This window comes from Cydia amplana, chromosome 13 (assembly GCF_948474715.1).
Source record: "Cydia amplana chromosome 13, ilCydAmpl1.1, whole genome shotgun sequence".
Classification (NCBI taxonomy): domain Eukaryota; kingdom Metazoa; phylum Arthropoda; class Insecta; order Lepidoptera; family Tortricidae; genus Cydia; species Cydia amplana.
This window is the reverse complement of record NC_086081.1, coordinates 9856193-9870787: the sequence shown is the minus strand read 5'-3', so window position 1 is coordinate 9870787 and position 14595 is coordinate 9856193. Positions and strand designations below refer to the sequence as shown.

The 14595-nt window shown below is 39.6% G+C and overlaps 1 protein-coding gene and 1 long non-coding RNA gene across 2 annotated transcripts in view; one reads left to right on the top strand and one right to left on the bottom strand.

The window, feature by feature from the left end:
- Positions 1–3134, top strand: part of LOC134653495 (uncharacterized) — a 240076-nt gene extending 236942 nt beyond the window's left edge. Inside the window, exon 2 of the long non-coding RNA XR_010097260.1 lies at positions 2995–3134. This is a non-coding gene — a long non-coding RNA (uncharacterized LOC134653495). The remainder of the gene's footprint in view (positions 1–2994) is intronic.
- Positions 1–14595, bottom strand: part of LOC134653487 (apoptosis-stimulating of p53 protein 2) — a 93157-nt gene that overhangs the window by 14912 nt on the left and 63650 nt on the right. Inside the window, exon 4 of the mRNA XM_063508857.1 lies at positions 12758–12930. Coding sequence (XP_063364927.1) covers positions 12758–12930 — 173 coding nt within the window. The remainder of the gene's footprint in view (positions 1–12757; positions 12931–14595) is intronic.

The following is a 14595-nucleotide window of genomic DNA, read 5'->3' as shown; positions in this document are numbered from 1 at the left end:
TGGGTTAATTACAAAGAGTGTTCACAAAAGATGTACCTATAGCATTATACCTATAGCATTTCTTGTTTTATAACAACAGTCAGAGCTTTTGAAAAAATGGTTAAGTACCTATTTTTACCTACTTCCATGTAACAGAGACGCGCCTTGTAGTAGAATATCCATTTTTAGGGTTCCGTAGCCAAATGGCAAAAAACGGAACCCTTATAGATTCGTCATGTCTGTCTGTCCGTCTGTCCGTCCGTATATCACAGACACTTTTCTCCGAAACTATAAGAACTATACTGTTGAAATTTGGTAAGTAGATGTATTCTGTGAACCGCATTAAGATTTTCACACAAAAATAGAAAAAAAACAATACATTTTTGGGGTTCCCTGAACCTGGGGAGAACTGAAACTCAAAAATTTTTTTTTCATCAAACCCATACGTGTGGGGTATCTATGGATAGGTCTTCAAAAATGATATTGAGGTTTCTAATATCATTTTTTTCTAAACTGAATAGTTTGCGCGAGAGACACTTCCAAAGTGGTAAAATGTGTGTCCCCCCCCCCCCTGTAACTTCTAAAATAAGAGAATGATAAAACTAAAAAAAATATATGATGTACATTACCATGTAAATTTCCACCGAAAATTGGTTTGAACGAGATCTAGTAAGTAGTTTTTTTTTATACGTCATAAATCGCCTAAATACGGAACTCTTCATGGGCGAGTCCGACTCGCACTTGGCCGCTTTTTACAATATGCATGTACATCAGCAAGCATCACAAATAAAGCATGAGACTACGCGTCAAAAGTACAATTTTGTAATAGCTTGACAAAAAGATAAGTTACTGTACATACTTTATACTTACGTATCACTAGATTATGACTAAATTAAACCGTACACTAAATCAGATTTTCTTTAGTATTATTAACTGATCTGAAACTGAATAACCATTCTAAAACTTAATTATTTGACCGCCGTTTTCATTTAAAAAAGTACAGAAATGGCCTGGGCAAAATATTTCAAGAAAAGCAATAAACCTCTTCAGCGACACTCCCCAATATGCCTCGCGCATTCCGGGACGCCAACCCCAAAGGCAAAATATTTGATAGATAATATCGTGTCCATATATTGTTGTACGTAAGTACTAAGTCTTAAGTTTCATGACGTTACTATTTCAGTCTTATGCATTATGTTCGGTAGATCGTGCAAGCTTTATTTACAAAAGTGTAAAAGCTAAACGATTATAAATAAATAGAATCGAGTCGAATTGCGGAATTATTTAATTATTCAGTAGCCAATAATTTTGTCAATCTCTGTGCTAATCTCCATTAATAGGTACACCTATTACAGTTTCGTTACATACTCATACACGTATATGTAGGTATAGGGCAGTGCTGTGCCATTGATCTTTTCATCAGTTTGAACTTTTCATTCCTTGAATCTTAGTTTAAAACTCTTATCAACTGCTGAGTGGGACTTTCCCCGTACTGCTATGATAATGTTTCGTGATCATATTATTACCATGTAAAGAAACTTTATCTGGTTCCAGTAGGCGTTATAAACTTGAAAACTGACTACGGTATATGTCCACATTGAGAGCAATAAATAGTGACGTAGTTAAAAGTAACAGCGCAGAGAGTAAAAGCCCCGTAGAGAGCTGTGTACGCACTTCCTCAGGCCGTACGCCTCCTTCAGATTAATAATGTTAGTATTATGATCCCACGGGACTAATTTAGACTTCTGCGTTCAGTATTTTATTATACGATGAAGCTCCCTTGTTCGGGGATTCAGAAAAAAGCTCTTTCAGGTAATTTATTACATTGTATATTAAATAATTAGTTTATTTTAATAATAAATGCGAATTGTGTCTTCAGCTTGTATTCAGGGTGGAACAGCACGACGAACCTTTACAGAAATGGGAGATAGTTTAGCCTTAAGACAATGTTTTCCCCAAGGAAACTATATAAATATGTGTAACTATTTTCAACTCATAGCCTGTTAAACATTCACGTAAAAAACTATATTGTGCCAACCCTAAACACACCTAACTCCGAAACTAACTTCTAAAACCAATAGCATTTTTCCCAGTACTGATGTATTAATAATGGTCCACGCATAAACAATATTTAGATCTAATTACGTATGTATTAATTTCATTTGAAACTGAATCCAAACTATAATTAGGTGTTCTTGTCCTCACTAAATCACCTTCGCTTGGCCTACAGACGGAATCGCAAAGGTCAGATTACCTATAAGAAAAATACATTTCGCAGACATAACAACATAGAAATTACATTTTTACATAAGTGTGATATAATGTATGTAGTTGTATTTGCTATTATAAATTGTAGCTAAATAACAACTGTTCATTTTGTAATATTTACGCCTTTATGTACAAAATAAACTAGTTTGGCAGAAGAAATATTATTTAGTCAATTTTTAACAAAATGAAAATCAAAAGTGTACAGAATATAGGAGGCGTTAAATCCTCCAGTAGTCATAAAGTTTAATAACAATAAATCCAAATAACTAAAAAGCTTATTTTTAATTGTTACAGTTACTTCTACAAATAAGCTTTTAAAATGTTGTTATAGCCAGCATAATGAATATAACAACTCCAATACTTTTATTATATACCTTCTATAAATGTACAAATAGCTTACAGTCGGCTTTCATAAGTAACTTCCAAACTTTTAATTGGGTTACATACTAGTACAGTTGGTTTATTAATCAATAAATATTACATAAAAATATTACTTGTTGTAAAACAATTTAGAATATGGTAAATATTTTTGAAACGCAGTCTCATCCGCTACCTACTACTGAGATGTTGACTGTACATATACCGAGATTGCAAGTATAAAAACACCGACCGACCGGTCTGGCCTAGTGGGTAGTGACCCTGCCTGTGAAGCCGCGGTCCTGGGTTCGAATCCCAGTAAGGGCATTTATTTGTGTGATGAGCACAGATATTTGTTCCTGAGTCAGGGTTGTTTTCTATGTATTTAAGTATTTGTATATTATATATATCGTTGTCTGAGTACTCACAACACAAGCTTTCTTGAGCTTACCGTGGGGCTTAGTCAATTTGTGTAATAATGTCCTATAATATTTATTATTTATTTATTTATTTATTGAGAAATTTAAAAATATTGAGAAGCTATGAATTTAATTCAGATTTCAGATTTCAGATGATTTATTCGTAAATGTACATATCATTTACATGTCAAACAATAAATACAAAATATTCAAAATAAAAATTAAATTATTATGTTGTTAACACATTATTAGGTACATGAGGATGCATAGGTACATATTCTTATATTATTTTAATTTACATGGTGTTAGGATCAATGATGATTTTCCAGAAACTCGTTTACATTGTAGCACGCAAGGTCAATAAGGAATGATTTTAGTTTTTTTGTAAATAAGGCATTACTATCCTGTTTTTTTATGTGTTCAGGAACACAGTTATACAGATGTACTCCCGCAACGCTGAGAGCCGCGCGAGCCTTGGCTAGACGTGTGCGCGGGGGCATCAACAGGTGCCGACTGCGTGTAGGTCTTTGGGTAGAATTCCCGTATGTTTTATAGTTATGTAGGTTGCTACGAATGTATGTACAAGCAGTCAGTATGTAAACACTTGGTAAAGTAAGGATTTTATGACGTCTAAATATGTCTTTAGCGTGATGGTCTAACGGTTTTCGGTCTATAACGCGCAAGGCTCGCTTTTGAATCTTAAAAACCCTGTCACGATTTGCAGACGTTGCCCATAAGTCGACCCCTTGAATTAAAATTGAGTGAAAGTAACCGAAGTATGCTTTCCTCAAGTTGCTAGGAGATAAGGTGGGTGCGAGTCTAGACAGTGCATAGCAAGCGGCGGACAGTTTGTCACATACATAGTCAATATGTGACGACCATGTCAGCCCCGAATCTATTACGAAGCCCAGATACCCAGCTGAGTCTACCTGAGGTACAATGGTGTTATTGGTGGTTGAAATATTTAGAGGGCTGTATTTCTTTTTTAAACTAAAATGTATAATGTTAGTTTTTTCCACATTTAATAACATACCGTTGGAAGAGAACCACCGCGACATGTTTTCCATGACTAAGCGTAGCTTTAATTTCAAGGCTTCCACTTCATCAGCATGAACTATGATGCACGTATCGTCGGCAAAGATCACATATTCCGGCTCGTTACAGGCAGTCGTAATGTCATTAATTAAAATCAAAAACAGGTTATTTCCCATAACCGATCCTTGGGGTACGGCACAGTCACCAATCGGTTCCAGATCCGACCCCGTATTGAGGACGTAGGTGCGCTGTTTTCGATTTCCCAGGAACGACGCAATTGCACTGTGGAAACTACCTGTAAATCCGTAACGTGAGAGCTTGGCGAGAAGTAGTGAATGGTCGATCATCTCGAAGGCGCGCGACAAGTCGCAGAATACCGCTGCGACCTGCCGCCCGCCCTCCAGATGCGCTGTCACTCGATCCACTACTTCGCGCGCCGCATCTGTGGTAGACCGTCCTGGCTGGTACGCAAATTGCTGGCGGTTTAAAAGATTGTTTGACATAATATGTTTCATTATTCTATCACTAATTAAGCGTTCAAAGATTTTTGATAATATAGGTATTAATGATATTGGCCTATAGTTTTTTGGCAGGTGCATTTCCCCTTTCTTTTTATAAATAGGCTGAATTTTAATTTGTTTCAATACGTCGGGATAAATTCCGGCGTAGATGCAATTATTTAACAGTAAAAGTAACAGTGAAATAACGGTCGGGGGCAGGTAATCTATGGTCCGCGTTGACATGTCATTGATATCTTTCGATTCCTTTCTTTTTATTCGTTTGCATGCAGTGATCATTTCCTTAAGGGTAAACGGCTCAAAATGATACGGATGAGGGGTAATAGGTAAATATAGCGAGAGATATGCCAGCGCAGCGTTAACGCACGGCGGCTCATTGTTGACATTCGTATCTATGTAGTACCGGTTTAGCAGAGCGGCGGCGTGCGCGGCGCGGGCGGCGGGGGAATCACCAGGTGATTTACTGACTAGTACATCGAGTGCACTGCATTTTTTATTTTTGCATGTCTCAGCGGAGATAACGCGCCAGACGCTCCTACACATATCGTCACTGCTGTTTGATATCTTATTATTAATAAAACTACTTCGAACTTCTTTCAATTTCGACCAGTATTGGGATTCTAAGCAGAGCAGGTTGGCACGGGATTCAGCGTTATCGGGGTTTAACGATAATATACATTTTTTTTTATAAATAAGTTTACGAAGTTTCTTAATGGAATCATTGACCCACACACTTACATTATTCTTGATTTGATGTTTTTTCAATGGAAAATATATTTCATAGTGATATTTTATGACATTCATGACTAATTCGGTTTGTTTACCGGGACATATTGTCTTCCTTAGAACAGAATCCCAGTCATATGTCTCTAAACATTGGGTAAAGTTTAGTTTCCGTTGTACAGTAATAGTTCTTTTTAGTACATGACCACTTTGGAAGGTAGGTTTAATGTTGATGTTAACGCTCAAGTGAATACATAAGTGATCAGATAGGTGCATGTTATAACAGGACACAGATTGAATGTAAGATTTATTTATATTTGAGTAAGCATGGTCTATACAAGTGGCCGAGTTATCGGTTAATCTGGTAGGTGTGTTTACTAGATGCCTGAGGCCACATTGCTTAAGAATATTTAATAAGTACTTTGAGTTTGAATTATTTAATAGTATGTCGATATTTATATCACCAACTACTATAACATTATAATTTTGAATGGAATTAAGATTTAATAATTTACTTAACATATCTAAGTAAAATAATATGTCACCACTTGGCGGTCTATACACACATACCACTATAAGATCCAGTCCTACGCACTCGACACCACATACCTCGAACTGGGATTCTACTGACAAGTCCGTTATTTCTTTCCTTTCCATGCAGGGGATATCGGATTTAACATATATGCAGCTCCCTCCTCCAGTCTTGGACAGCCGGCAAAAATGAGCACGTAGATGGTAGTTGCATATGTTTACTGTAGGTATCTGGTTGCTTTGTAGCTGTAATTAAGATAGTTAAATTATTTATGAGTTCTTGCTAGTGGATATTTATATTATATCCAGAAGAACTCATATAAAATCAGTGATTCGATAAGTACCTAACCAGTTTTACCTACAATACCTGTAAACATATCAATAATAGTGTTTGTACGTTAAACGGAAAGAAAGCACATCATAATCGATTATTACGATTGCACTGATATAAAACAAATAAGTTAAGCTTCCTATATATTTAAATCAAACTCAATCGGTTAACAAATTGCCAAAATAAATAATCAATCAGTCTTAAATCACACCGACCTCTTCAAATTCACAAATCACAGCACTTTGTCACTTTTCACGCACATTAACAAACGTTACACTGATACCCATCTGTTTATGAAGTAAGGTCAACGGTTCAGATCGTGGGGAGCATTGGGAGCAATAGGCCGCATGAATGTCGTACCTGAGACTAAATTGTCAAAGTGGAGACTCAATCGAAACGTTTGTCGTCGGCTGCACGAGAGATACTAGTCTAATGATAGATTCATTGGTACTCCACTGTTTTGTTATTGAAGTATATTTTTAGTATCGTCAACTAAACCAATTATTCAATGTGTATGTGTGTGTGTAAACGTATTAGGCTTAATCATGTTTTTACAACACCTACTTTTTCGATTATTTCTCTGTTTCCGCTACCCAAAGGTTGTCTGGAAGAGATCGCTTTCTAGCGATGAGACCACCTGTTGTCTGCCTCTACATTTAATAAATTGTTCTCTTCTTTTGTATCTTTTTACTAAGGTGTGCCGATAAAGAGTATTCTATGTATCTATCTATCTAAACCATGTTGTAGTAAGTTTCTAGTCGCCGAAATAATAAATACCGTAAAACGGGGTGAGTAGGTTTCACGGGGAGAGGTGGGTTATGAATGGGGAGAGAAGGTTTGAGAGGGGGGTGAGAAGGGATTTTAAGGCTACTGCTACAAAAATAATGTATTTCAATTTAAAATGGAGCTATAGTAATTCGCATAATAAAAAAAAATCGATCCAACAATCTTCCAAAATCACCTTTGTATGAAAACCCCTCTCACCCCAAATACGAGGCACTACGGGGTGAGGTGGGTTTTCCTCTTTATCGTCAAAGTTATGAAATGGAACTACCCAAAATAAAATAAAAACTAAAATACAAACGTCCGGAACACTTATTATATACACCATTCAGTTTTCATATGTAAAAATAAAATGTTATCGAGGTTTGAATTTCAGTTTTCATCCTACTCACCCCATTTTACGGTACCTTAGATAATATAAAATAAGGAATTGGTAAAATGCACATAACTTGTTTACTATTGGTTTTTTTCTGGTAAACACGACAATTAAACAAGACGAAACATGGACGGTACTATCGACTAGTTAATTATGTTAGTTGTTTGTCAGAGTTGATTGTCTGGGTTGCAAATTATTCGTCAGCTGGCTTATATAAAGCAAGAACGAACATTATACAATACACATAATACACATCCTCATATTACGCGATCCTTCTTACGCTTCTTACGTGCACAATGTGCCCTGCCCTTATAAGCACTAAAGTTACATTTAAGTCGACTACACACAGCAGTTTTTAGTAACAATGATTAATAGCAAAACACTAAATTGAGCATTGATCAAAGTTTTCATTCTACAATGGTCAGTTACGAGTACATGTTTGTTGTGGTTTACACGGTCATGGCTTTAAGCAATTTCTGCACGATCTTTATTAAAAAACTGTGCGGTTCTCTGCACGCGCGTCTATAGAGGCGAGATGATACATAGGTATCGCAAACAGTTAAACCAGGTAACCACCCTAGGACGAAGAGTTTTGTATCTAGTTATGTTCTCGTTGTTTTTTGGTTTTCGGATATATCTTCGAACAAGTCGCGCCAAACGCATACAGTTGAACTCCTAGCCCTGTGGTCGATTCTCAAACCTTTTTATATTAGCGTATAAAATATTTTCCCTGTTTCGACAATAGAATCGTTGAACCGTTCATTCGGTAGCTATTTACGATTTGATGAAATTGCCGCATAAATAGGTCCTTTGAAAAGTGAAGATTTTTCGGTTCGTTTATTCACAATATATAAAAAATACTCCAAACGTAAGTCTTGTTGCATACATACACATTGTTTATTATTTGTTTGCATAAAATTTACATTAGGCATACGTTCGAACAACCGTCGGTTCCCCAGATATGTATTATACAACATGAAATAGCTCCAGCTATTCAGACTTTTATATTTATATCAAGCTCGAAGATGTTACAAAGTAGTTTGGTTTTTCAACACACACGCGAAGAATGTATTTGTCAATGTAAATTAATTTAGACAACTAGACATACAATGATCTTATTGAGACTTTATTATACTATTTAGTAGCAGGCTTTAGATTAGACAGACACACGTTAAAGAGTTTAGATATAAACTACCTACAGCTTAGTAAATCGCCTCTAGAACGATAAAGTTAGAACAAGAATAGCGAGCTACAATCAAGTTTAATCGAAGTCCGAGTTTAGGGCTAGACTTGTGTTTTCTCAGCGTCTGAGTGTTATTGTCGTGAGAATAGCCCCCGCCATCAGAACTCTCATTCATAATGCGAGCGAATTGCTTCTGAGTAACCAGAATAAGGTGATTTTTGATGCCCTATAGGTACTTAATATCCGATTAAGTACAGATTCCAGATTTAACTCAAGCAAAATAGCGTGGAGTGGCCACTATCGTGTAATAAGTTTAATTTAAACTATAATTGTACTTTTACTTCAGATGATATATAGAACGAACTACATTTTTCTTCTCTGCCACCAATACGTGAAAATAATTACATGCATCGAAAGAAATTCAAAAAACAGACACGAAATAACATATTTCTATACTTAAGGTGGAGGTTCGGGCCGCGACAGAGACAAGCTACCGAGACAGAAGACCGCGACCGGAGACCGCGACCGTCACTTGACCATAGGCAACATATAAGCGACAGTTCGCGGCGAGACAGAGACCGGATGGTCGCGGTCTCCGGTTGCGGTCTTCTGTCTCGGTCGCTTGTCTCTGTCGCGGCCCGAACCTCCACCTTTACGTGTCTGCGATTTACTTATACCTAGGGACTAGATTCGTTATTGCATTGTGTCGTTATTAGAAAGCAATAAAGATTGTTATAAAACTTATTAGAAATTGTGCTCCACGTTAACTTTTTACGCAAATACCGTTGCTGAATCCACGCAGATATTGCGCATTGTCCTTCCAATGTCGTACCTATCGTCGACTAAAAGGCCGCGGTCCAATCGCTCAAAGATTTCCCTGTTATGGTGTAGAGCTCAGGTTATACTAGACCAGAACTTACATCCAATATAAAAAGTACTATGAATCAGATAACGTCCGCGCGACTTGGCCGGTGACCGAGCGCCCGCAACCTACTTGGCGGCCGCGCTCACTGCAAATATTGCTGTGACGGTGACGCTAGTTATCCGTGTCACGAATACGCTCAATGGAACTCCACAAATACATGTAAATACATACTGAGAAATATTAAGCCGCTTAAAATGATGCAAAAATTGCAGCCGCAACTTAGAAAACCGGATTAGGAGACTCCGTGGAGCCATATGTTTTATGGTAAATGAATTGACAAAAGTTAGCGCCTGATAATTTGGTAATCGCCTTTTGTACGGTACCATATACCGCCGTCTACTTTAGCTGACAAAATTGCGACTGCATTCGTTTGCACTACTTTATTTTTAGGAGGTGGAGAAGCCCGCAGTTTTAGAGATTATCAGTTATTTCAATATTTTCGATCGACCTAACTTACATTTACAAAATATGTGTTTTATATACAAAATGCACCCGTTTGTTATGTTCAAAAGAGCGATTAAGGCCATGACATAATCTGTCAATGGAACGTGCGTTAGCTATGCACAAAGTGCAAAATTTCACTTCAGTGTTCAACATACGCAACCGCTACGGACTACGGACGGAGCAACGGATGTCGAGATTTAGGGATTCTGCGGTCGACTGTGCGCGGTGGCCCGTAAAAATGAATATTTGATATGTTTTGTTCAGTTTGGCACGCGTTTTTACTTTTTTACGCAATATTTAGTGTAAACAACAGCTCACCTATATTAGGCTAATATTTTTCTTTTTTTTTATATGACGGCGATGGACAGCAAACACATGGGACGAATGATGGTATTAGCCGCATGGTAAGAGTTGCATCAGGTGTAGTCCATCAGGCTACGGATGGGATATATCCTTGTTATCCATCTTTACAAAAAAAATCTTGTCAAAATTACACGAGTTAATAGTCTTGCCACTATCACAACTTCCGTAAACATTTGTCCGGTAATCATTAATCGCTCACAATCTGCATGTTCTATTAACAATCACGACTAGTTGTCGGTCGAGTTCGGACACTGACAAGGGATCAGTTTGACGAGGGCCCGAGGGGCTGCCCACTCCGCTGGGCTTAAGTGCCTGTTTATACCTCTCCTGTCCGAGGCTGATCAAAGTCAATGTTTTTCTGGTTTTGAGCTATTGATTCCGATGGTTTGTTGGAGTTGAGTGGGATAAAGTGTGGTTATCTTTCTTCGATATCTTTTGCCTTTTATCCTCGTAAGACCCAGACCATTTTTTTGTTTTGAATTTGGATCTTCCTTTTTTTCTATAAGAGTTCGAATTGAATTTGTACTTGTACAAATACGCGGGGTAGCGTAGCTTTACAGGTACCGAAATGAAGTTTTAAGTTCAAATATTAAGAATATATTGAATGGTATCATATGATCTACGATACGCAAAATCTACTATTTGAAATTGAGCCAATAGGTTTGTACTGTGGTATATATTTGTTGTGGTTATGTTAATTCAGGGGTAACCTCAGTGACCACGGAAGCGATTATTACACTAGGAAATTGGCTAAATTGGGATATGATACTACCACAGACCACTGTATATTATTCAGTGGGGCTACCGCGAAAACCGAAATTCGCAAATTGCGGGGATCTTTCTCTTTTACTCCAGTGAAGGCGTAATTAGAGTGAAAGAGAAAAATGCCCGCAATTTGCGAACTTCGATTTTCGCGGTTGTAGCCCAGGTCGTAGTATCTATAACAAGATTCATCAATGTTAAATTTTGCTCAGGACTTGTTTTATGCCAGGAAAAATTCTACTTCTGCTCTTCACACAGCGTGTCCTGCGTCTTCACATTGGATGTATATGTATCCGCGAATTGCTCGACATCCGTTGACACCCGAACGTCACCGTAATGTCGCGCCACGGTATGATCCGACCAGACCCATACATGTTCGGTCGGTTTATTTAACTCAGTGTAACTTATGTCGTCATGTTGTATCTCAATTTTTTTTTGCATCTGTTTGTGTAAACTGCGTTTTGTTTCTTTCCTTTATGTTTCTTTATTTTTGTCTGTTATCTTCCGTGATTATCTCTCACTTGATGGTCTCATCGGAAGATCAGCGCTGGAAGTCGCCAGCAACATGCTGAGGGCCATTTCGTGACACTTTATTTTCACTATGTTCTTTATGTGTAATTGTGTGTATCGTCTGTGTGTTTACGAATAAATAACTGTTTTATTATATTCTATTCTAAAGCTAAATGTACTCCATGAGCTCCCGCCGCAGCTTGTCCAGCTCGTGCGCCGACGGCGGCGCCGGCTGCGCCCGGACCCGGCGCAGCTCCTCGAGCTGCCGCGTCAACTCCTCCACCTTCGCCACGGCCACAGATAGCTCCTTCTCCTTCTCATTGAACAGACCTCGTATCGACTCGAGGTCACTTGACATCCGTTGACACCCGAACGTCACCGTACAGCTAATGTACTCACCATGAGCTCCCGCCGCAGCTTGTCCAGCTCGTGTGCCGACGGCGGCGCCGGCTGCGCCCGGCCCCGGCGCAGCTCCTCGAGCTGCCGCGTCAGCTCCTCCACCTTCGCCACGGCCACAGATAGCTCCTTCTCCTTCTCATTGAACAGAGCTCGTATCGACTCGAGACCACTTGACATCCGTTGACACCCGAACGTCACCGTACAGCTAATGTACTCACCATGAGCTCCCGCCGCAGCTTGTCCAGCTCGTGCGCCGACGGCGGCGCCGGCTGCGCCCGGCCCCGGCGCAGCTCCTCCACCTTCGCCACGGCCACAGATAGCTCCTTCTCCTTCTCATTGAACAGAGCTGGTATCGACTCGAGGTCACTTGACATCCGTTGACTCCCGCACGTTACCGTAAAGCTAATGTACTGACCATGAGCTCCCGCCGCAGCTTGTCCAGCTCGTGCGCCGACGGCGGCGCCGGCTGCGCCCGGCCCCGGCGCAGCTCCTCGAGCTGCCGCGTCAGCTCCTCCACCTTCGCCACGGCCACAGATAGCTCCTTCTCCTTCTCATTGAACAGAGCTGGTATCGACTCGAGGTCACTTGACATCCGTTGACACCCGAACGTCACCGTAAAGCTAATGTACTGACCATGAGCTCCCGCCGCAGCTTGTCCAGCTCGTGCGCCGACGGCGGCGCCGGCTGCGCCCGGCCCCGGCGCAGCTCCTCGAGCTGCCGCGTCAGCTCCTCCACCTTCGCCACGGCCACAGATAGCTCCTTCTCCTTCTCACTGAACAGAGCTCGGATCGACTCGAGGTCACTTGACATCCGTTGACACCCGAACGTCACCGTAAAGCTAATGTACTGACCATGAGCTCCCGCCGCAGCTTGTCCAGCTCGTGCGCCGACGGCGGCGCCGGCTGCGCCCGGCCCCGGCGCAGCTCCTCGAGCTGCCGCGTCAGCTCCTCCACCTTCGCCACGGCCACAGATAGCTCCTTCTCCTTCTCATTGAACAGCGCTCGTATCGACTCGAGGTCACTTGCTGTAACAAAAACATTTTTTTTTATTCACATGGTGTGTTGCGTTACACCGTTATGTTACGCAGTCTGCCTCTATTATTTCCAAGTTTAGAAGATATAATAGTATTTTATACAACCGTGATATAATGGAGAGCTTAATTTTCAGTCGAGTACCGTGATTAGGCAACGAAGCTTGCTGAGTTGCCTAAGTGATATCCGAGATTGAAAAGTTTGAATAAATCACTATTGTATACGATACTTTTTCTACGAGTCAACAAAAACATATAAGTATACAGTTTCGTAGATGATGAAAAAAAATCGTAAAAAACCAGCATCACATTTGTGAATAGGTGTCGATTATTGACGAACGTTATGTTGTGTTACATGATTATATAATAAGAAGCCTGTGGTACAGTGACTAAATACAGTTTCAACGGATGTGGGTACAGTCAAGGAATATGATTTCTGTGCAACTTCGTACCTTGTCACAGTGACAATATGAAATCCCTTGGGGTCTCATATAATTGCCAGTGTCATGGTGCGAAGTGCGGCATAAACCTAATTTCCTTGACCGTAGTTCTCATTTAATATTAAAATAGCACTAAAGCATGCAAGTTCCGGGTGAGCCACAATAAGCCCCACGCTTTATGAACTTGACCTAATATTGATCCTGTGAACTCGCAAGGTTGCGGCACGACACGCATGTCATACCTATATTTTCTCGAGTTATTAAACCACGAGTTAGGGTCCTTTGCTTTCACAATGAAATTGGTCAGCTCTGAAATTTCGCCTTTTGTTTTAGAAAGCAACGGATATTCTGAAAAGAATTGTTCACCGAATGTAAAAAATAATAAAACGACTGCCCTAAACTGGTCTATAAAGTTTTGAATTTCCTATACTCCATTTTCTCTTAAAATCCGCTGTTCCAATACCTCTTAAACTTAAAAATTATCTTTGAAACAGTAAGAAAGCAGACAGAACACATTTTTCTTAATTATCCTCGGCCACAAGTTCTCAGAGTCGGCGACATATCAATCAAAAGTTATGTCATTAGTCCAGTCTTACAAGTTCTCTCATTCACAGTGATCACTCTGGAGTTCAGGAAAAAAAAAATATCGGAGACGACATTGTTTGTCAATTCCTAAACATCACGTTTAAGATTTTCTATTTCTCAATTCCTAAGCATTACCGTAAAACGGGGTGAGTAGGTTTCGCGGGGAGAGGTGGACTATGAATGGGGAGAGAAGGTTTGAGAGGGGGGTGAGAAGGGATTTTAAGGCTACTGCTACAAAAATAATGCATTCCAATTTAAAATGGAGCTATAGTAATACGCATAAGAAAAAAAAATCGATCCAACAATCTTCCAAAATCACCTTTGTATGAAAACCCGTCTCACCCCAAATACGAGGCACTACGGGGTTAGGTGGGTTTTCCTCTTTATCGTCAAAGTTATGAAATGGGACTACCCAAAATAAAATACAAACGTCCGGAACACTTATTATATACCTACACCATTCAGTTTTCATATATAAAAATAAAATGTTATCGAGGTTTGAATTTCAGTTTTGACCCTACTCACCCCATTTTACGGTACATTTATGATTTTCGAAAATACATTGCAGGCGAAATATGCAAATATTGACGAGTCCTTATTTTAATTTTCGATCACAAGCTTCTAAGTTCTTATG